The 21,859-nt window shown below is 39.1% G+C and overlaps 1 protein-coding gene across 6 annotated transcripts in view; it reads right to left on the bottom strand.

Moving 5' to 3' along the window:
• Nucleotides 1-21,859, bottom strand: part of LOC131438665 (splicing factor YJU2) — a 36,242-nt gene that overhangs the window by 14,197 nt on the left and 186 nt on the right. For all 6 annotated transcript variants that reach the window (XR_009230965.1, XR_009230966.1, XM_058608825.1 and 3 more), the window contains exon 2: nucleotides 21,243-21,811. Coding sequence is in view for 4 of the 6 variants with exons in the window: in XM_058608825.1 (XP_058464808.1) it covers nucleotides 21,243-21,811 (569 nt within the window). In the remaining 2 variants the exon portion in view is untranslated. The remainder of the gene's footprint in view (nucleotides 1-21,242; nucleotides 21,812-21,859) is intronic.

The raw sequence follows: 21,859 nt of genomic DNA, 5'->3' as shown, positions 1-21,859 counted from the left end.
TTCCTCCGGAGGAAGTTCTTTTTTTTTTTAGTTTCTCAGATATCTAATTTACGTAGTCTTTCCAATCAATATTTCGTGTTAGGTCATACGAAACATTGATTGTCTCCGATGGTCCTAATCCGCAGGCGATTGAAATTACGATAGGTGGGGATCAGGGATTATCTGCCACGTGAAATCCTACCGTAGCGATGTCGAGCAAAGGGATTAATCCTGCGCACTTGGTCCTGCTGGTGGTGCATGGATTCCGTGTCATTTCTCCCGAATTCAAGATTTTCATATTGAAGTTATCGCAGATATCATGAATCATAGCTGATCTGTTATCGACGTGAAGACAACCCCAGCCCGTACCGTGTGAGTTAAAGTCTCCTGAAACCAAGTCGGTACGGGAAGGAGCTCAATGATATCACTGAGCCACCGATGCCCAACCAAGGCTCTTGGGGGAATGTAGATGGAAGCAATGCAAAGATGCTTGCCTTCGATAGTAACATGACATGCGACAACTTCAATACCTGGTATCGAGGAGAGGTTAATTCGACAAAAATAATAGCACTTTTTGATCCCCAAAAGTACTCCTCCGTAAGAATCATCTCGATCCAGGCGAATAATGTTAAAGTCGTGGAAGTTTAAGGATATTTCAGAGGTTAGCCAAGTTTCGCACAACGCAAATGCGTCACATTTCAGATTATTAACTAGGAACCTAAAAGAGTCTATTTTTGTGATGATACTTTTGCAATTCCACTGTAAAACAGTGTTTGTATCCGTGACCTCGGTGGGTGACTTAGCCATCGAAGGATACGATCGCTGAAAGAAGGGGCCATTTTACAGACAACTGCTTCAATAATGTTTTAACTGTAGGAATAAAATCCATGTAAACATGATCCAGGCCACAATATCAAAGAATTTAACAAATCTAGAATGCTCGATCTTTAAAATCGAGTGAAGATGAATTTTATAATTTTCTCATACTTCACAAAATTCATATTGCCATTGTGACAGAAACATTCCTTAATCTAATGTCATATTAAAAAGCAATCCACATTATGTGGTTCATCATTCAGACTTTCCAACGAAGCTATAATTAATCCAATTAGTTATATATTCAACTATCATAGAGCTAATTGATTGGATTACAGATCTCACATTGAAAATCATGTGGATCATGAAACTATTTTAGAAAATTCTGCGGACATCGTCACAGCAATTGATAATTTGAATCATTACATTATCGAAGCTAGAAATCTTTCAGTTTCCAAAGCTCATACTAAATTAAATTCTCCTATCATCGATGACAATCTTCAACTGCTCATTCGGTTGAAGAATGTTCGTCGACGACAATATCAACGTTCTCGTGATCCTGCTATGAAAAACATAGTTAAGGATTTACAAAAAAAAATTAAACATAGATTTACTTTTTTGCGAAATGAAAATTTCGCTAAAGAAGTTAAACAAATTGAACCATATTCTAAACCCTTCTGGAAACTTTCTAAGGTTCTTAAGAAACCTCAGAAACCAATTCCTGCTCTCAAGGAAGGAAATCAAATACTTCTTCCAAATGGCGAAAAAGCTCAAAAACTTGCTCAGCAGTTCGAGAGTGTCCACAATTTTAATTTGAACTTTGTGAGTCATATTGAAAATGAAGTCTCACTGAAATATGATCATATTTCAACTCAAGTTTTATTACCAAATGACATTATTAAGACGAATTTTGATGAAATTAAGTCAATTATTAGGAAACTAAAAACATGAAGGGTCCTGGCAATGATGGAATTTTTAATATTCTTATTAAAAATCTTCCCGATGTTGTCTTGAGACTCCTGGTTAAAATTTTCAACAAGTGTTTTTCATTAGCTTACTTCCCAAAAAGATGGAAAAACGCTAAAGTAATTCCTATCCTCAAACCTGATAAAAACCAAGCAGAAACATCAAGTTATCGACCAATTAGCTTACTTTCTTCTATCAGTAAACTTTTTGGAAAAATTATCTTGTTGAGAACGATGTCTCGTATAAATGATAATTCAATTTTTTTATCAGAGTACTACTCATCAACTTGTAAGAGTAACGAACATGATAAAAGAAAATAAATCTTCTGGGTTATCCACTGGAGTTGCTCTTCTAGACATAGAAAAAGCACTCGACAGTGTTTGGTACAAAGGTTTAATAGCAAAAATGTCTGATTTCCAGTTTCCTATTTATTTGATCAAAATGATTTAAAATTATTTAATTGATCGTACTCTTCAGGTTAGCTATCAGAATTGTAAATCTGAATTGCTACCCGTACGAGCAGGTGTTCCGCAGGGTTCGAGCGTAGCTCCAATCTTGTATAATATTTTCACTTCTGATCTTTCAAATCTACCCGTTGGTTGTCAGAAATCGCTATTCTGTTACGACACAAGTCTGTTAGCCACAGGTAGAAATCTAAGAGTGATCTGCAGTCGCCTACAAAGAAGTTTAAATATTTTCAGTGATTATCTGTCAAAATGGAAAATTAAACCAAATGCAGCAAAAACGCAATTAATTATCTTTCCTCATAAGCCAAGAGCTTCTTTTCTTAAACCAAACAATAATCACATTCTCAAATTGAATGGCTTGAACTTGACATGGTCTGATCAAGCTAAATACTTAGGTTTAACGTATGACAAAAAACTAACTTTCAAAGATCACATTGAAGGAATCCAGGCAAAGTGTAATAAATATATTAAATGTTTATATCCTCTTATAAACAGAAATTCTGAGCTCTGTCTAAAAAACAAATTGTTAATTTATAAACAAATTTTCAGACCAGCCATGCTTTATGCAGTATCAATTTGTTCAAGTGGTTGTTCCACCAGGAAGAAAACGCTTCAAAGGATTCAGAATAAAATTCTGAAAATGATTTTGAAGCGTCCTCCCTGGTTTAGTACACATGAGTCACACAGACTCACAAATATAGAACCATTAGTTGTAATGTCACATAATATTATAAAATCGATGCAATCTTCAATTGAATCGATTCTCACTCTGTATTAGGCAGTTCGTTAGTATATAAGTTCCTTTTCCCCATTACATAATACAAGTAGGTTTACAATTTTCCCTACACAAAAGCACAGAATTGCGGAAGCAAATGATGTCTTCATGGTAATAACCAAATATATATATATATATATATATATATATATATATATATATATATATATATATATATATATATATATATATATATATATATATATATATATATATATATATATATATATATATATATATATATATATATACATATATATATATATATATATATATATATATATATATATATATATATATATATATATATATATATATATATATATATATATATATATATATATATATATATATATACATATATATGATTTGGTTATTACCATGAAGACATCATTTGCTTCCGCAATTCTGTGATTTTTGTGTAGGGAAAATTGTAAACCTACTTGTAATATGTAATGGGGAAAAGGAACTTATATACTAACGAACTGCCTAATACAGAGTGAGAATCGATTCAATTGAAGATTGCATCGATTTTATAATATTATGTGACATTACAACTAATGGTTCTCACATTCAGTAAAAACCATTCAAGCGAAGAGGTTGTGTTTCGATTGTACTGGCTCGTGAGTTAACGGCTGCTACCGAGACAATTCTAAGCTTCAGGTAGTTAAACTGCCCATAGCAAACGCAATATTCGGGGCGTTTCCCGACTGGAAAGCTAGCAACGAAGGCCATCCCGTTCATACGCACAGAGGTGTAGAGACACAGAGGTGCGAGAGCATAGAAGTGACGAGTCACAGAGGTGCCATCGCATAAAGGTGCGAAGACGAAGGGGTGCAAAGGCACAGAGGTGCTAAAGCAACCCAGTGCTGATCTACCAGGTACCAGAATTTGTACGCTGCGTAGGATCAAAAGAGACGGCATATATCGCGAGGTGCTACACTGCAAGCATCGCATTTGATCGCCACCAAGAGCAAAAGCACTGTACCTGGGGTCAGGTACAGCAAGTGCAGTGGTGTTCACAACGACGGCAGAGCAACTGAGATAGCAGTAAACGACAGAAGACTGCCAATTGGAAACAGCAAAAGACTGCCAATTGGAAATCGTTGGAAGAGATTCACGTCGTTCTTCACGATAAAGGAACAGAGACATCAGCTACAAGGTAGATTTAATTTAATTTATTTTTTATTTCTTATATCTGAAATTTTACTAAACATAAGTTTTTATTTTGGTATTATTAATTTACAAAAAAAATTTAATGTAATGGATGATCTCATGGAAGATCATCCGAATCCGATTCCGGATACTAGTAAAAGTTTAAATACTCCGAGGGCTAAACATTATCCACAGGGTACCACTGGGCCATGGATAGTCTATCTTCGAAAAAAAGAAAAGATTTTAAACTTGATGCAAATTACAAAGGATTTGACATCACATTTCTCTGAAGTTAAAGAAATCTGTAAGGTTAATAGAGATAAAATTCGAGTTGTAGTTAACGACTTGAAACAGGCAAACGATATTGTAACCTGTAAATTATTTGCTATTGAATATCGAGTTTACATTCCATCGAAGGAGGTAGAAATTGACGGTGTTGTGACTGAAGCAAGTCTGACAGCAGATGATTTACTTAAAAATGGAGTTGGCCGTTTTAAAAACTCCATGCTTGAGGGAGTTAAGATACTCGAGTGCAAACAATTGTACTCAGCATCTATTGTCGATGGAAAAAAGTCTTATCGTCCCTCAGATTCGTTTCGCGTAACATTTGCCGGATCTGCATTGCCTAGCCATGTCTATATCGATAAAATTCGTCTTCCTGTTCGGCTTTTCGTACCGCATGTTATGAATTGCACGAACTGTAAAAAATTCGGACATACAGCTACTTACTGTAGTAATAAGTCCAAATGTATCAAATGTCAAGGGCCTCATAAGGATAATCTTTGCGATAAAGATGTTGAAAAATGTGTTTATTGTGGGGAAAGCCCTCATGATGATCTTTCAGTGTGCGCTGCATTTAAGCTGCGTAAAGACAAAATGAAGCTTTCTTTAAAAGCACGGTCTAAGCGCACATATGCAGAAATGCTCAAAACGGTCATACATGTCTCCCCTTTGGAAACCGAAAACGGTTTTTCAAATCTTGCGGAGCCAGAGGAATCTGACTCTGACGGAAATAGTGAAGATACCTCGTTTGTCACTCCTCAAGGGTCTGTTAAGAGGAGATTAACAAACCACAAAATACCAAAAAAGACACCTAAAATTATACCTTCAAAAAAAGATCCCCGTGTTAAAGCTAAAAAGCCAAATTTAAAACCAAAAACTGTGCCTCCTGGTTTGTCAAATTCACAAACCAATCCAGGAACTAGCTCAAGAAAAGACAATAATCCAGTGGGCTCCATTTCACATTCACCAACAGGATTACTGAAATTTTCGGAAATTGTAGAATGGATTTTCGCTGCATTCAATATTTCTGAACCTCTAAAGACCATCATAACAGCATTCCTTCCAATAGCTAGAACTTTTTTGAAACAGTTATCAGCTCAATGGCCAGCTCTTTCAGGTTTTGTATCATTTGATGGATAATTTATCATCCGCCGCAAATGATTCAATCACTGTCCTGCAGTGGAATTGTCGAAGCATCATGCCAAAACTTGATTCATTTAAAGTTTTGTTGCATAGTCAAAAATGTGATGTATTTGCTTTGTGCGAAACATGGCTTACATCAAACATAGCCTTAAATTTTAATGACTTTAACATTATACGTCTCGACAGAGACTCCCCGTATGGTGGAGTGCTTTTAGGAATTAAGAAATGTTATTCCTTTTATAGATTAAACATTCCTTCGACTTCTAGTATAGAAGTTGTTGCTTGTCAAATAAACATTAAAGGAAAGGACATTTGCATTGCTTCGGTATATATTCCTCCAAGAGCTCAAGTTGGACAACGACAGCTTAATGAAATTGTCGAAGCCCTTCCTGCTCCACGTTTGATTTTAGGAGATTTCAATTCGCACGGAATGATGTGGGGTTCCGTTTACAATGATAGCAGATCATCTCTAATATATAATATTTGCGACAATTTTAGCATGACGGTACTAAATATGGGTAGCATGACACGGATCCCAAGACCTCCTGCACGTCCAAGTGCATTAGATTTATCTCTTTGTTCGACTTCAATTCGACTAGATTGCACCTGGAAAGTATTTCCTGATTTACATGGTAGCGATCATTTACCAATCATCATCTCAATTAGCAGTAACAAAGGCATTGCTAATTCAGTTAATATTCCATATGATTTGACAAAAAATATTGACTGGATTAAATACCAAAGTAATATTTCAAGTGTCTTAACTTCAATGGAAGAGCTTCCCCCACTTGAAGAATATGACTTCCTCGTTTGTTCGATTCTGGAGGCCGCAGAACAAGCCCAAACCAAACGATTTCTTGGTCCATCGTCTAACAGAAGACCTCCAAATCCTTGGTGGGACAAAGAGTGCTCAGATGCTAAACACGCGAAACAAAATGCTTTCAAGACGTTTTTAAAACGAGGAGGAGGAACTCCTCAGAATTTTGAAAAATTCTTGGTTTTAGAAACCAAGTACAAGAACATACTTCGGGTTAAGAAATGCAGCTATTGGAGACATTTTGTGGAAGGTTTGTCAAGAGAAACCTCAATGAGCACTCTTTGGAATACGGCCAGACGAATGAGGAATCGTAACGTAGGAAATGAGAGTGAGGAGTACTCGAATCGATGGATATTTGATTTTGCGAGGAAAGTTTGTCCAGATTCCGTTCCTACGCATAGCATTGTTAGGGAGTCTTCTTCAAATGATGATTCCATTGATAGCCCCTTTTCAATGATGGAATTTTCCATAGCACTCATGTCTTGTAACAATAACGCTCCTGGATTGGACAGAATTAAATTCAACTTGGTGAAGAATCTGCCCGACCTCGCAAAAAGACGTTTGTTGGAATTGTTCAACAAGTTTCTTGAGCAAAATATTGTTCCACCTGACTGGAGACAAGTGAAAGTTATCGCCATTCAAAAGCCGGGGAAACCAGCTTCCAATCACAACTCATATAGACCCATTGCGATGTTGTCCTGCATCAGAAAATTGTTCGAAAAAATTATTCTACGACGTCTCGACACTTGGGTCGAGACGAACGGTTTGTTGTCAGATACTCAGTTTGGCTTCCGTAGAAATAAAGGGACGAATGATTGCCTTGCATTACTTTCGTCTGACATCCAAATTGCCTTCGCTCAAAAGCAACAAATGGCATCTGTATTTTTAGACATTAAAGGAGCATTTGATTCAGTTTCCATTGATGTTCTTTCAGACAAGCTCCACCAACATGGACTCCCAGCGGTTATAAATAATTATTTGCACAACCTTTTGTCAGAGAAACGCATGCATTTTTCACATGGCGATTTGGCAACAATCAGAATTAGCTACATGGGTCTCCCGCAAGGCTCAAGCCTCAGTCCGCTCCTCTATAATTTTTACGTGAATGACATTGACAGCTGTCTAGTAACCCCATGTACACTAAGACAATTGGCAGATGATGGCGTGGTTTCAGTTACTGGATCCAAAGCTATTGATCTGCAAAAACCATTGCAAGATACCTTAGATAAATTGTCCGTTTGGGCTGTTCATCTTGGTATCGAATTCTCTGCGGAGAAAACAGAGCTGGTCGTCTTTTCAAAAAAGCATGATCCCGCGCAACTTCAGCTTCATATGATGGGAAGAATAATCGAACAGGTTTTGACTTTCAAATACCTCGGGGTGTGGTTTGATTCCAAATGCACGTGGGGAGGACACATTAGGTATCTGATAACGAAATGCCAACAAAGAGTAAATTTTCTTCGAACAATAACAGGGTCTTGGTGGGGTGCTCATCCGCAAGATCTAATAAAATTGTATCAGACAACGATACTTTCAGTGATGGAATATGGATGCGTTTGTTTTCGTTCCGCTGCAAATTCTCATATTATCAAACTTGAGCGAATTCAGTACCGTTGTTTGCGAATTGCTTTAGGCTGCATGCATTCGACACATACAATGAGTCTTGAAGTTCTGGCGGGAGTTCTTCCATTAAAAGATCGATTTTGGGAGCTTTCATCACGCCTGCTAATAAGATGTGATGTGCTGAATCCCATGGTAATTAATAATTTCGAACGACTAGTCGAGCTTCGATCTCAAACAAAATTCATGACAGTATATTTTAACCATATGTCACAGGAAATCAACCCTTCAAGATATATTCCTATCCGTGTCAGCCTCCTAAATGTACCTGACTCAACTTTATTTTTCGACACATCCATGCAGCGCGAAGTGCGTGGAATCCCGGACCACCTACGCTCTATGGAAATCCCAAAAATATTTTCAAGTAAGTTCAGGCATATTAACTCTGAGAAAATGTTTTACACGGACGGATCGCGAATGGAAGAAGCGACAGGGTTTGGTATGTTCAACAATAATGTTTCGGCCTCATTCAAGCTTCAAGAACCTGCATCTGTTTATATAGCAGAGTTAGCAGCAGTTCATTATAGCTTGAATGTAATCGTCACATTATCTCCAAACCATTATTTCCTCTTCACAGATAGTCTGAGTGCAATTGAAGCCATTCGCTCAAACGCTGCTGGCAAAAATGAACCGTTTTTCTTGGGTAAAATAAAACAGTGTCTGAACGACATATTGAATAATAATTATCTAATCACAATAGTTTGGGTTCCGGCTCATTGCTCCATTCCAGGCAATGAAAGAGCCGATATTTTAGCCAAACGTGGTGCTATTGAGGGTGAAATTTATGAGAGACCGATTGCTTTCAACGAATTCTATAGCGCGTCTCGCCAAAGAACACTTGCCAGCTGGCAAGCTTCTTGGGATAAAGATGATCTGGGTCGGTGGATGCACTCAATTATTCCTAAAATATCGACAAAGGCATGGTTCAGGGGACTGGATGTGAGTAGAGATTTCATTCGTGTGATGTCCAGACTCATGTCCAATCACTACACGTTAGATGCACATCTCCTTCGAATTGGACTTTCCGAGACTAATCATTGTGCTTGCGGCGAAGGTTACCGCGATATTGACCATGTTGTTTGGACATGCGTGGAGTTTCGTGATGTCAGATCTCAACTAATAAATTCCTTGCGTACCCAAGGTAGACTATCCAATGTCCCAGTTCGCGACATTCTTGCTTGTCGTGACCTTCCATACATGAAACTTCTTTATCATTTCATTAAATCCATTGGAGTTCCAATTTAAATTTTATTTTATGTTAAACTGTTTTCTCTTCCATGAGTTCAACCAATAGCCAACTATAGGATATTGAATATAAGTGGTGAACTGATACAAACAATCCTGAAATAGTTATAAGATCATGTACAAAATAAATGTATTTTATTTAATGTAATTTAAAATAGCAACTCGCTTGATAAAAACAGTGTTTAGATTAACTAATGAGTACCAACATACTAATATGATATTCGAAATGTATTAGGTTTAAACTACTATGTATTGTGGATGCCACGGCGAAGAAAAACTTATGTATATTGCCTATGAAATAAACGTATTTATGAAAAAAAAAAAAAAACTAATGGTTCTATATTTGTGAGTCTGTGTGACTCATGTGTACTAAACCAGGGAGGACGCTTCAAAATCATTTTCAGAATTTTATTCTGAATCCTTTGAAGCGTTTTCTTCCTGGTGGAACAACAACTTGAACAAATTGGTACTGCATAAAGCATGGCTGGTCTGAAAATTTGTTTATAAATTAACAATTTGTTTTTTAGACAGAGCTCAGAATTTCTGTTTATAAGATGATATAAACATTTAATATATTTATTACACTTTGCCTGGATTCCTTCAATGTGATCCTTGAAAGTTAGTTTTTTTGTCATACGTTAAACCTAAGTATTTAGCTTGATCAGACCATGTCAAGTTCAAGCCATTCAATTTGAGAATGTGATTATTGTTTGGTTTAAGAAAAGAAGCTCTTGGCTTATGAGGAAAGATAATTAATTGCGTTTTTGCTGCATTTGGTTTAATTTTCCATTTTGACAGATAATCACTGAAAATATTTAAACTTCTTTGTAGGCGACTGCAGATCACTCTTAGATTTCTACCTGTGGCTAACAGACTTGTGTCGTAACAGAATAGCGATTTCTGACAACCAACGGGTAGATTTGAAAGATCAGAAGTGAAAATATTATACAAGATTGGAGCTACGCTCGAACCCTGCGGAACACCTGCTCGTACGGGTAGCAATTCAGATTTACAATTCTGATAGCTAACCTGAAGAGTACGATCAATTAAATAATTTTAAATCATTTTGATCAAATAAATAGGAAACTGGAAATCAGACATTTTTGCTATTAAACCTTTGTACCAAACACTGTCGAGTGCTTTTTCTATGTCTAGAAGAGCAACTCCAGTGGATAACCCAGAAGATTTATTTTCTTTTATCATGTTCGTTACTCTTACAAGTTGATGAGTAGTACTCTGGTAAAAAAATTGAATTATCATTTATATGAGACATCGTTCTCAACAAGATAATTTTTCCAAAAAGTTTACTGATAGAAGAAAGTAAGCTAATTGGTCGATAACTTGATGTTTCTGCTTGGTTTTTATCAGGTTTGAGGATAGGAATTACTTTAGCGTTTTTCCATCTTTTTGGGAAGTAAGCTAATGAAAAACACTTGTTGAAAATTTTAACCAGGAGTCTCAAGACAACATCGGGAAGATTTTTAATAAGAATATTAAAAATTCCATCATTGCCAGGACCCTTCATGTTTTTAGTTTCCTAATAATTGACTTAATTTCATCAAAATTCGTCTTAATAATGTCATTTGGTAATAAAACTTGAGTTGAAATATGATCATATTTCAGTGAGACTTCATTTTCAATATGACTCACAAAGTTCAAATTAAAATTGTGGACACTCTCGAACTGCTGAGCAAGTTTTTGAGCTTTTTCGCCATTTGGAAGAAGTATTTGATTTCCTTCCTTGAGAGCAGGAATTGGTTTCTGAGGTTTCTTAAGAACCTTAGAAAGTTTCCAGAAGGGTTTAGAATATGGTTCAATTTGTTTAACTTCTTTAGCGAAATTTTCATTTCGCAAAAAAGTAAATCTATGTTTAATTTTTTTTTGTAAATCCTTAACTATGTTTTTCATAGCAGGATCACGAGAACGTTGATATTGTCGTCGACGAACATTCTTCAACCGAATGAGCAGTTGAAGATTGTCATCGATGATAGGAGAATTTAATTTAGTATGAGCTTTGGAAACTGAAAGATTTCTAGCTTCGATAATGTAATGATTCAAATTATCAATTGCTGTGACGATGTCCGCAGAATTTTCTAAAATAGTTTCATGATCCACATGATTTTCAATGTGAGATCTGTAATCCAATCAATTAGCTCTATGATAGTTGAATATATAACTAATTGGATTAATTATAGCTTCGTTGGAAAGTCTGAATGATGAACCACATAATGTGGATTGCTTTTTAATATGACATTAGATTAAGGAATGTTTCTGTCACAATGGCAATATGAATTTTGTGAAGTATGAGAAAATTATAAAATTCATCTTCACTCGATTTTAAAGATCGAGCATTCTAGATTTGTTAAATTCTTTGATATTGTGGCCTGGATCATGTTTTCATGGATTTTATTCCTACAGTTAAAACATTATTGAAGCAGTTGTCTGTAAAATGGCCCCTTCCTTCAGCGATCGTATCCTTCGATGGCTAAGTCACCCACCGAGGTCACGGATACAAACACTGTTTTACAGTGGAATTGCAAAAGTATCATCACAAAAATAGACTCTTTTAGGTTCCTAGTTAATAATCTGAAATGTGACGCATTTGCGTTGGCTGGCTCCACGACTTTAACATTATTCGCCTGGATCGAGATGATTCTTACGGAGGAGTACTTTTGGGGATCAAAAAGTGCTATTATTTTTGTCCAATTAACCTCTCCTCGATACCAGGTATTGAAGTTGTCGCATGTCATGTTACTATCGAAGGCAAGCATCTTTGCATTGCTTCCATCTACATTCCCCCAAGAGCCTTGGTTGGGCATCGGTGGCTCAGTGATATCATTGAGCTCCTTCCCGTACCGACTTGGTTTCAGGAGACTTTAACTCACACGGTACGGGCTGGGGTTGTCTTCACGTCGATAACAGATCAGCTATGATTCATGATATCTGCGATAACTTCAATATGAAAATCTTGAATTCGGGAGAAATGACACGGAATCCATGCACCACCAGCAGGACCAAGTGCGCAGGATTAATCCCTTTGCTCGACATCGCTACGGTAGGATTTCACGTGGCAGATAATCCCTGATCCCCACCTATCGTAATTTCAATCGCCTGCGGATTAGGACCATCGGAGACAATCAATGTTTCGTATGACCTAACACGAAATATTGATTGGAAAGACTACGTAAATTAGATATCTGAGAAACTAAAAAAAAGAACTTCCTCCGGAGGAAGAGTACACGTTTTTGGCTGGCTTGATTCTCGATACCGCGACTCAAGTTCAGACGAAACATGTACCCGGCGAGAAAACTAACATCCGTCCTCCCAACCCGTGGTGGGACAAAGAATGCTCAAAGTTTATCGCGGAAAGAGCTTCTTCATTTATCGAGTTTAGGAAAACCGGAACACCTGATAATTATAGAAACTACGCGGCATTCGACGTTAAAATGAAAAGCTTAAAAAAACGAGGAAACGCCTTTATTGGCGTCGATTTGTAGACGGAATATCGAGAGAAATTTCAATGAGTACTCTTTGGAATACGGCCCGTCGCATGCGCAACCATAACACAACGAACGAAAGTGAGGAATATTCTAACAGCCGGATATTCAATTTCGCTTAAAAAAGTATGTCCTGACACTGTTCCGGAACAGAAGATCACCCGCGTCGCGTCATCAAACAGGAACGAAACATCTTTTTCGTTGGTAGAGTTTTCACTTGCGCTATTGTCAAGTAACAATAAAGTCCCGGACTAGCCAGAATCAAATTTAACTTATTGAAGAATTTGCCTGACCCCGCCAAAAGGCGTCTGCTGAATTTATTCAAAAAGTTTCGTGAGGGTAATATTGTCCCAAATGACTGGAGACAAGTGAGAGTGATCGCCATTCAAAAACCAGAAAAACCAGCATCCGTTCACAATTCGTATCGGCCAATTGCTATGCTTTCCTGTATTTGGAAATTGTTCGAAAAAATGATTCTGTTTCGTCTAGACAATTGGGTCGAGATTAATGGCTTACTTTCAGATACACAATTTGGTTTTCGCAGGGGCAAAGGAACGAACGATGTCTTGCGTTGTTCTCAACAGAAATTCGAATGGCATTTGCTCGGAAAGAACAAATGGCGTCAGTTTTCTTAGACATTAAGGGGGCTTTTGACTCAGTTTCCATAAACAACCTACCTGAGAAGTTGCATCAGCATGATCTTTCACCAATTTTAAATAACTTTTTGTACAATCTATTGTCCGAGAAATACATGTATTTCGCGCATGGTGATTTGTCGACAATACGATTCAGTTACATGGGTTTTCCTCAGGGTTCATGCTTAAGCCCCCTTTCATAGAGTTTTTACGTAAACAACATTGATGAATCGGCTAATTAAGATACAGGCGACTATGTCTTGCCAAAATTGGATTAGCAGCCGTGACTGAAACAATGTTGGTAGCCGTCTGGTGCCCATGGTAGCCAAAAGGAAGTGCGAGTCCAGTGAGCCACAACCCGCGTCGCTAAGAACTTTGTTATTTTCAATAAACAATCATTCCACTGTTATATTTCAAACCAACCAGGCGGTTTTACTTATAACTCTGCAATTGGTTATGGGCCCAGAAGGCCTAACCTGAAGAAAAGATAAAAATGTCCTTTGCAAGAAGTCCTGTTCGGTAAGGAGATGGAAATTCAAGCGGCGTTAGGGGTGAAGCAGGAAATGCGCGAAGGAAGCTGGTCTGCGGTTGATGGCGACGGCACCGGTGTTCCTGAGGACGTGAAGCTCCAAGCTTTAGCCACGATCTGCCTAAGAATGGAGAGCTATAACTACAGCTTAGTTCAAAATGCGATAACGGCAAAAGAAGCATGGAACAAGCTGAAATTAGCATTTCAGGATAGCGGATTGATCCGTAAAATTGGCTTGCTGAGGAAGTTTACTGCGGTGCGGCTAATCAATTGTTCCAGTGTTGAAGAGTATGTTGACGAGCTGATGAGCACGAGTCACAAGCTTGCATCCGTTGGCTTCAAGGTAGACGATTCGTGGCTCGCAGCGATTTTATTAATGGGTCTACCGGAACAGTACGAGCCCATGATCATGGGACTAGAAGCTTCCGGGGCTGCATTGACAGCTGATGCGGTGAAAGCAAAAATTTTGCAAGATGTGAAACTGGATCGTGGTTCGGTCAACAGCAACACAGAAGGTGCGCTGTACAGCAAAACTTACCGTTACAAATCTCATGAATCAAAAATAGTTAACAAAACTGAGAAGCGACCAGCGACTCAAGAGCAACGGAATTGCTAGAGCTGGTGCATTCGGATTTGTGTGGTCCTGTCGAAGTTCCATCGTTTGGGGGAAGCCGATATTTCCTCACCTTTGTGGATGATGCTAGCAAAAAGGTAGCGGTATTCTTTCTCGAGAAGAAAAGCCAAACATTGGAAGCATTCCTAAGATTCAAGGCCAGTGCTGAACGACAAACCGGTAAGAAGCTGAAGATCTTGCGGACGGATAATGGAAAGGAGTACATCAATGATGGCTTTCGTCGAGTTTTGGAGCGTGATGGCATACGGCACCAAACCACATGTCCTTATACGCCGCAGCAGAATGGTGTTGCAGAGCGGATGAATCGGACATTGGTTGAAAAAGAACGATGCATGTTGAATGATGCGAAGCTCGAAAAGAAATTTTGGATGGTGCACGTTCCAAAATTGAAACGGAAGAAATTCGATCCGAAGGCAAGAAACTGCATTTTCGTCGGTTACTGTGAGGACACCAAAGGGTACAGAATCTTTGATGCTGAGAAAGGTGAGTTCCAGATCAGCCGAGATATTGTAGTTCTTGCGGAGGGTGCGTCAAATAAAAGCGTTGTGTGCGACCAAGCTGTTAAACCGGTCGATTTCATCGAGTTACACTTCGAAGAGATTGTGATACCCGCTAACCCAGGTACTGAAGGTGAGGAAGGATTGCAAGACGAAGGATTCCTCCAGGTGAGTAAGGATTGCAAGACGAAGCTGCTGCTCTTCCTACCAATGAGGGTGATAATTGTGACAATAATAGAGTTGCGCTTTCGCCACAATTCAATAGACCAGCTGATGTGCAGCAAGGGTTAAGGCGCGGTGGTCGGGAGCGCGTATATCCAGGCAAGTATGCTGCTTATATTAGCTTTGGGACATTTTCTGGTGAAACTGTTTCCCCTCAGCTGCCTCCTGATGCGATCGATTGGGACGAGATGGAAGAACCCAAGACCTTTGATGAGATTCTACTCCGGCCGGACAGAGACCGTTGGATAGAAGCTATGAACAGCGAGTTGCAGTCATTGAACCAACACGATACGTGGGAACTTGTAGATCTACCCGAGGGACGTAAAGCGATCCGGAACAAATGGGTGTTCACCGCGAAGCGAGATTCAGACGGAAGAGTACAACGGTACACGGCCTCGTTGTAAAAGGTTCCTCACAAAGACCAGGTGTGGATTACGACGAGGTGTATTCTCCCGTAGTGCGATATGCGACGATTCGTTACCTAATGGCGCTTGCGGTTAAATACGATTTGGATATCGATCAGATGGATGCTTTCACAGCGTTCTTGCAAGTGCAGCAGAATGGTGTTGCAGAGCGGATGAATCGGACATTGGTTGAAAAAGAACGATGCATGTTGAATGATGCGAAGCTCGAAAAGAAATTTTGGATGGTGCACGTTCCAAAATTGAAACGGAAGAAATTCGATCCGAAGGCAAGAAACTGCATTTTCGTCGGTTACTGTGAGGACACCAAAGGGTACAGAATCTTTGATGCTGAGAAAGGTTAGTTCCAGATCAGCCGAGATATTGTAGTTCTTGCGGAGGGTGCGTCAAATAAAAGCGTTGTGTGCGACCAAGCTGTTAAACCGGTCGATTTCATCGAGTTACACTTCGAAGAGATTGTGATACCCGCTAACCCAGGTACTGAAGGTGAGGAAGGATTGCAAGACGAAGGATTCCTCCAGGTGAGTAAGGATTGCAAGACGAAGCTGCTGCTCTTCCTACCAATGACGGTGATAATTGTGACAATAATAGAGTTGCGCTTTCGCCACAATTCAATAGACCAGCTGATGTGCAGCAAGGGTTAAGGCGCGGTGGTCGGGAGCGCGTATATCCAGGCAAGTATGCTGCTTATATTAGCTTTGGGACATTTTCTGGTGAAACTGTTTCCCCTCAGCTGCCTCCTGATGCGATCGATTGGGACGAGATGGAAGAGCCCAAGACCTTTGATGAGATTCTACTCCGGCCGGACAGAGACCGTTGGATAGAAGCTATGAACAGCGAGTTGCAGTCATTGAACCAACACGGTACGTGGGAACTTGTAGATCTACCCGAGGGACGTAAAGCGATCCGGAACAAATGGGTGTTCACCGCGAAGCGAGATTCAGACGGAAGAGTACAACGGTACACGGCCTCGTTGTAAAAGGTTCCTCACAAAGACCAGGTGTGGATTACGACGAGGTGTATTCTCCCGTAGTGCGATATGCGACGATTCGTTACCTAATGGCGCTTGCGGTTAAATACGATTTGGATATCGATCAGATGGATGCTGTCACGGCGTTCTTGCAAGGAGAATTGAATGATGAGATCTACATGTTGCAGCCGATAGGAATGGAACAACGAAGCGGAAGTGTGCAGATTAAATAAAGCGCTTTATGGCTTGAAGCAATCCAGCCGAGTATGGAATACGAAGTTGGATGCCGTTCTGCAAAAGTTTGGTCTATTTCGTTCAACAGTAGATCCCTGTTTCTATTGGCTGATAAATGAAAAGAAGATGATGTTCGTTACAATTTATGTTGACGATTTTCTGATCTTTACCAACGATAAAGTTCTGAAACAGAAATTGAAGGTGCATTTGAGCAAACATTTCAAGATGAAGGATCTTGGAGAGGCGAAATACTACTTGGGTATTCGAGTAACAAAAAAACGGGCGGAAGGAAAACTCTGACTCGATCAACAAGCCTATATTGAGAGTATCATACGACGTTTTGGAATGGTGGATTCGAATCCAGTTGCGACTCCCGCTGACCCAAGTATGAGACTGGACCAAGAAATCAAGAGCAAATCGATGAAATGAAGAAGATACCGTTCAAAGAAGCTGTTGGGTGTCTCTCTTTCGCAGCTCAAGTTACTCGTCCGGATATTGCTTATGCGGTAAATGCTGTAAGTCAATTCAGTGCTAATCCAGGACGACAGCACTGGGAAGCGGCCAAGAAGATAATTCGTTACCTGAAAGGAACTACTACGAAGAAGCTGGAATACTGGAACCAAGGATCAACAGAACTAATTGGATTAAGCGATGCCGATTGGGGAGGAGATCCAGACAACCGCAAGTCTACAACTGGGTACGTTTTCACGCTGCAAGGTGGAGCCATTTCGTGGAACGTAAAGAAGCAACCCACCGTAGCTTTGTCATCGTGTGAGGCGGAGTACATGGCTTTGTCTCGGACAATTCAAGAAGCTATGTGGTGGAACAGTCTACGATCGCAGTTGTTCGAAGAGCATCCGGTGGTCAGCATCGCAAATAACGGATCGTACAATCCAAGAACGAAACATATTAGCATAAAGTATCACTTTGTCCATGATCTGTTGAGCCAAGGATTAATCAAATTGAGTTATGTACTAACAACAGAGCAACCAGCTGATGGACTAACAAAGGCAATGCCAACACAAAAGCAAAAGAAGTTCTGTGAACTTATAGGCGTCGCGGATTAGGGAGGAGTGTCGTAGTCAGTGCTGTAAAACTTCATTCAATTCAATTGAAAATGAATGTGGAACACATTGACGATCTCTCTAATGCAGTAAACTTCACTCTCTGACACACACAATGTTTGCTGACGGCCCGAACGGGCAGCATTCAATTCATCACTCGTTTCTCTTCAATCGAGGCTCAGTTTAACCACCGTCAGTTGATCTCTTGAAATGACAAAATATCTCTTTCAATAGTGTGAGAGCGGCCTTCAAATGAGGTTCGTGTAAACATTCGAATTGGTTCAAGAAAATAGATTAAAGACAAACCAGATAGCTGAAATATCAATCACAGAATACACATAAATTAATTGTTTCCTCCTTCAGTTTTCATTTTTAATACTTTACTCCATTTATAATTTTATTCGTTCGAATTTTCTTACCACCAAGAGTGAAGGCATTGAAGCAGGTAGACTACTTGGCACTCGAAACTGAGGAAGCAAAACTTAATATGACTAGATACGATTATTCAACTGACGATGAATTCCGGGAGCTTCACTTGAAAATGGCAGCAGAAGTCAAATGAATTAGTAGGGATATGCTGACTGTCAGCGGCCATAAATTTCATTTTCATCTTATTTTATTCGATTGAAAATGAAATTTTACCGCACTGGTCGTAGTAGTCGGTAATGCCCCGTTTACACTTCTGCTGGCTGCCAGCATGCTGGTGTCAGTGTACTGCCCTCTAAGGAAAAAACGTTCAACTGTGGTCCAATGATCCAAAGTATTAGACCAACGAAGGACCACTGTTGAACGTTTTTTTCCTAAGAGGGCAGTACACTGACACCAGCATGCTGGCAGCCAGCAGAAGTGTAAATGGGGCATAATACCGCGTCGCTAAGAACTTTGTTATTTTCAATAAACAATCATTCCACTGTTATATTTCAAACCAACCAGGCGGTTTTACTTATAACTCTGCAATTGATTCAGTGACGGTTGTCAAGTCCATTTTGACAAAACAAAGTCCAGTTTTTGCAATGACTGAGCGGAAATATATATTGGAGAAGCCAAGTGAAAGAAAAACTAACAGAAAAGATGAATTTTTGGAAAAAGATACGCTCAGAGACAGGACTCGAACCTGCGTTCTTATGCATTCCGTGCATACGCGCTACCATTTCGCCACTCTGATCTTGCTTTAGCCACACTAAAACTCACAGACATAGTAGCAACGTACATCGAACATGGTCTACATCCTGGCCGTCACCCGACCGACACCTTATATCCAAACATCTTCTCTATCCATCAAACACTAGTCCTCTCGCTTTATACCTATTTCTCCGATCAAGCATTGAGTAGGAGAGTGTATTTATAATCGCTTGTCACCTTCTTTAATGGTGCCAGTCGCCTGTATCTAAGTTAGCCGAGCGTTTTCATCTTCTCACCTTCGCTAAAATTTTAAAAAATTTCAATGTGGAAAAATCCTGGTGGATACGGTTGTATCGTTTGAGTTGTATATTTGGCAGCGGAGAGGCAGTCGGTCACCAGAATGTCTGCCAGCCATATTTTTGCAGCTGGCAGCGTTTAGTCAGCCATGCGTATGCGGGAAGCTGCCTACTTCGTTGGCGGTTGGCTGCCGTTTCAAGTTAAAATTGAAAGATGACATATATTTATAGATTCGATACTTTTTCTTGCATGACGTAAATACTTCCTATACCAAGGCCTATACCGAACGAAGCAGATCGGGTACTATGTGAAATTCTAGATGCAGACCAACGATCGAAACCGTCCGCCGTGCACGAAAAATCAATATGACATCATTTATCCTGCTGTGATTGGTTCGTGGAAACGGATGTGCCTTATTTGGCCGAAATTTGTTTGGCAGAAAATAAAAAAAACATACTGTTTCATTTGGCATAAATTTTTGTGATTATCAATAATAATAATGATAAAAAAACATGTTCAATCATTAAGCATGCCATGCAGTTGATTAAATTACCCTGTTTAGCTTGAATATCATGAAGTAACAGCACGGGTAGAAGTGATTTGCAAACCAATTATTAAAACCAAACATCTCAATGGTAGAAAATAACAATGGCCCTTATTACCGGTGTCACTACACGGTGAAAACCAAGTGAAGTGACTGTGACCCTTACTATGGGTATCACTTCACGGTGGAAATCAAGTGAATGTAGGTCCTTATTACGGAAGTCGCTTCTGAGACAAAAGTAATTACTTGAATGAACTTGATATCATTAAGAACATCACGCCACCAACATGTTGTTGAAAAAATTAGTTTCACTATGCGTGATACTGGTAATCAGTGACGTAAAATCAAGTGAAGTGAATGTGAAAGTGGAGTGATAACGGTAATAAGGGTCAATATTTAGTTTGAAATAGGAATTAAAATATCAAAAATCATTGCAAAGTCTGCATAAGAAAATAGCAACAAAATATAAAATTCTGCCATTGTAGCATCAAAGCAAGAGCAAAACATTTATAGAAGACGAATTTTTCAGTAATTTGATTTTCTAGCATTGAGAATAGTATATCAAAGGAATTTTTTGATTCTGATGCAGTTTATTCAATTGTATTCCATTTGAAAAAGGAACCCCTGGATCAATTGTACTTAATGAAATTGGTATGCCTCATCAATAACGAAATAAGATATAATAACAAATCTTGATGCTAAATAGATATTGTCTAGTCAAAAAAGCGTGACGTCTTTTATGGACAGCCCCTTAGTGCTTGGACGACTCGAACTGCATCTCCTGGTATGTCCTTGTTGTGGTATAAAAATGGAAAATAAATTTAAAATGCCTTCTAATGCGAGGCCAAGGGATAGCCCATTACTTTAAATAGACCGAGCAAACGAGTAGATTACAGGTTTGTGTGCGGGGGTCGCCGTTTCCGTACGATTGAAATTTTGCAAAATGATTTTAAGCCAAATACAAATTATACCAAATAAAAAAAATATGTCTTTCTATTCGATGCCGAATGACATTATGCCAAACTAAATGCGACCGATCAAATTTCAGCCGAATAACGTACACCCAGTGAAAACATAGGTCGATTCTAACCAATTTTCCAAAAGTGTTCTATTGAAATACTGAAACGACGTTGCCATACATGTTCAAGTTAAATGTTTCCGAATCGATTGATAGGTCAATTAAATCCATCCACAAATCACTGAGTTATTAGCGTTCAAAATTAGGGCAAAAACTATAACGCGGCTAGTTTTTAATCAACACCCGGCCACGTATAGTGAAGAATAATCCATTTTTAATGCCAAAAACTAACTTGATATATTCCTCGTCCTGCCTCTCCAGTCGCTCTTCACGTTCACGGATCGACTCTGTTGGATCGTACTGTTGCAACATGCTGTCATAATCCACTTCCTGCTGGCGACGATTTAGGTCTCGCAATTCTTCTAACGACTCCAGCAGTTCTATTTCGTTTCTTGACTGTTGGGTACGGTTTTCCAACAACTTCATCGGATTAGTAGCTTCTTCTTCCCGGGCTTCCTCTTCCTCCCGTCTGGCCTGTTCTTCCGCAAGCTTTAGTGCCATGAAATTGCGTGTCGCACCGGCTTCAATTTCGTAATCTGTGTTCCTGGGATCGGTTTTGAAAGATATCTCTTGTAGACAACGAGTGCACTTGATGTAGAAGCGATAGATCCGAATTCCAAGATAGTCTTCATTTTCTACATCTTCCTTGCGAGCGTTGAATTTTTTACCTTTGTAGATGTACTCACCACATGTTACACATCGCATGTTAAACGGAGCCATCAGACGAACCGTGTATTGTCTGTTTTTGGGAAGTTTGACACGTGGGATTTTTGATGGATCAAAATCGGGTGGATAATATTTCTGCAGAGTAAGATTGCTTATTTTCCGAGTTGTATGAAGTTATTTAGG

The sequence above is a fragment of the Malaya genurostris genome, chromosome 3, assembly GCF_030247185.1.
Source record: "Malaya genurostris strain Urasoe2022 chromosome 3, Malgen_1.1, whole genome shotgun sequence".
In the NCBI taxonomy this organism is placed as follows: domain Eukaryota; kingdom Metazoa; phylum Arthropoda; class Insecta; order Diptera; family Culicidae; genus Malaya; species Malaya genurostris.
Note: the sequence above shows the minus strand (reverse complement) of the source record. Positions and strands in the feature narration are given on the sequence as shown.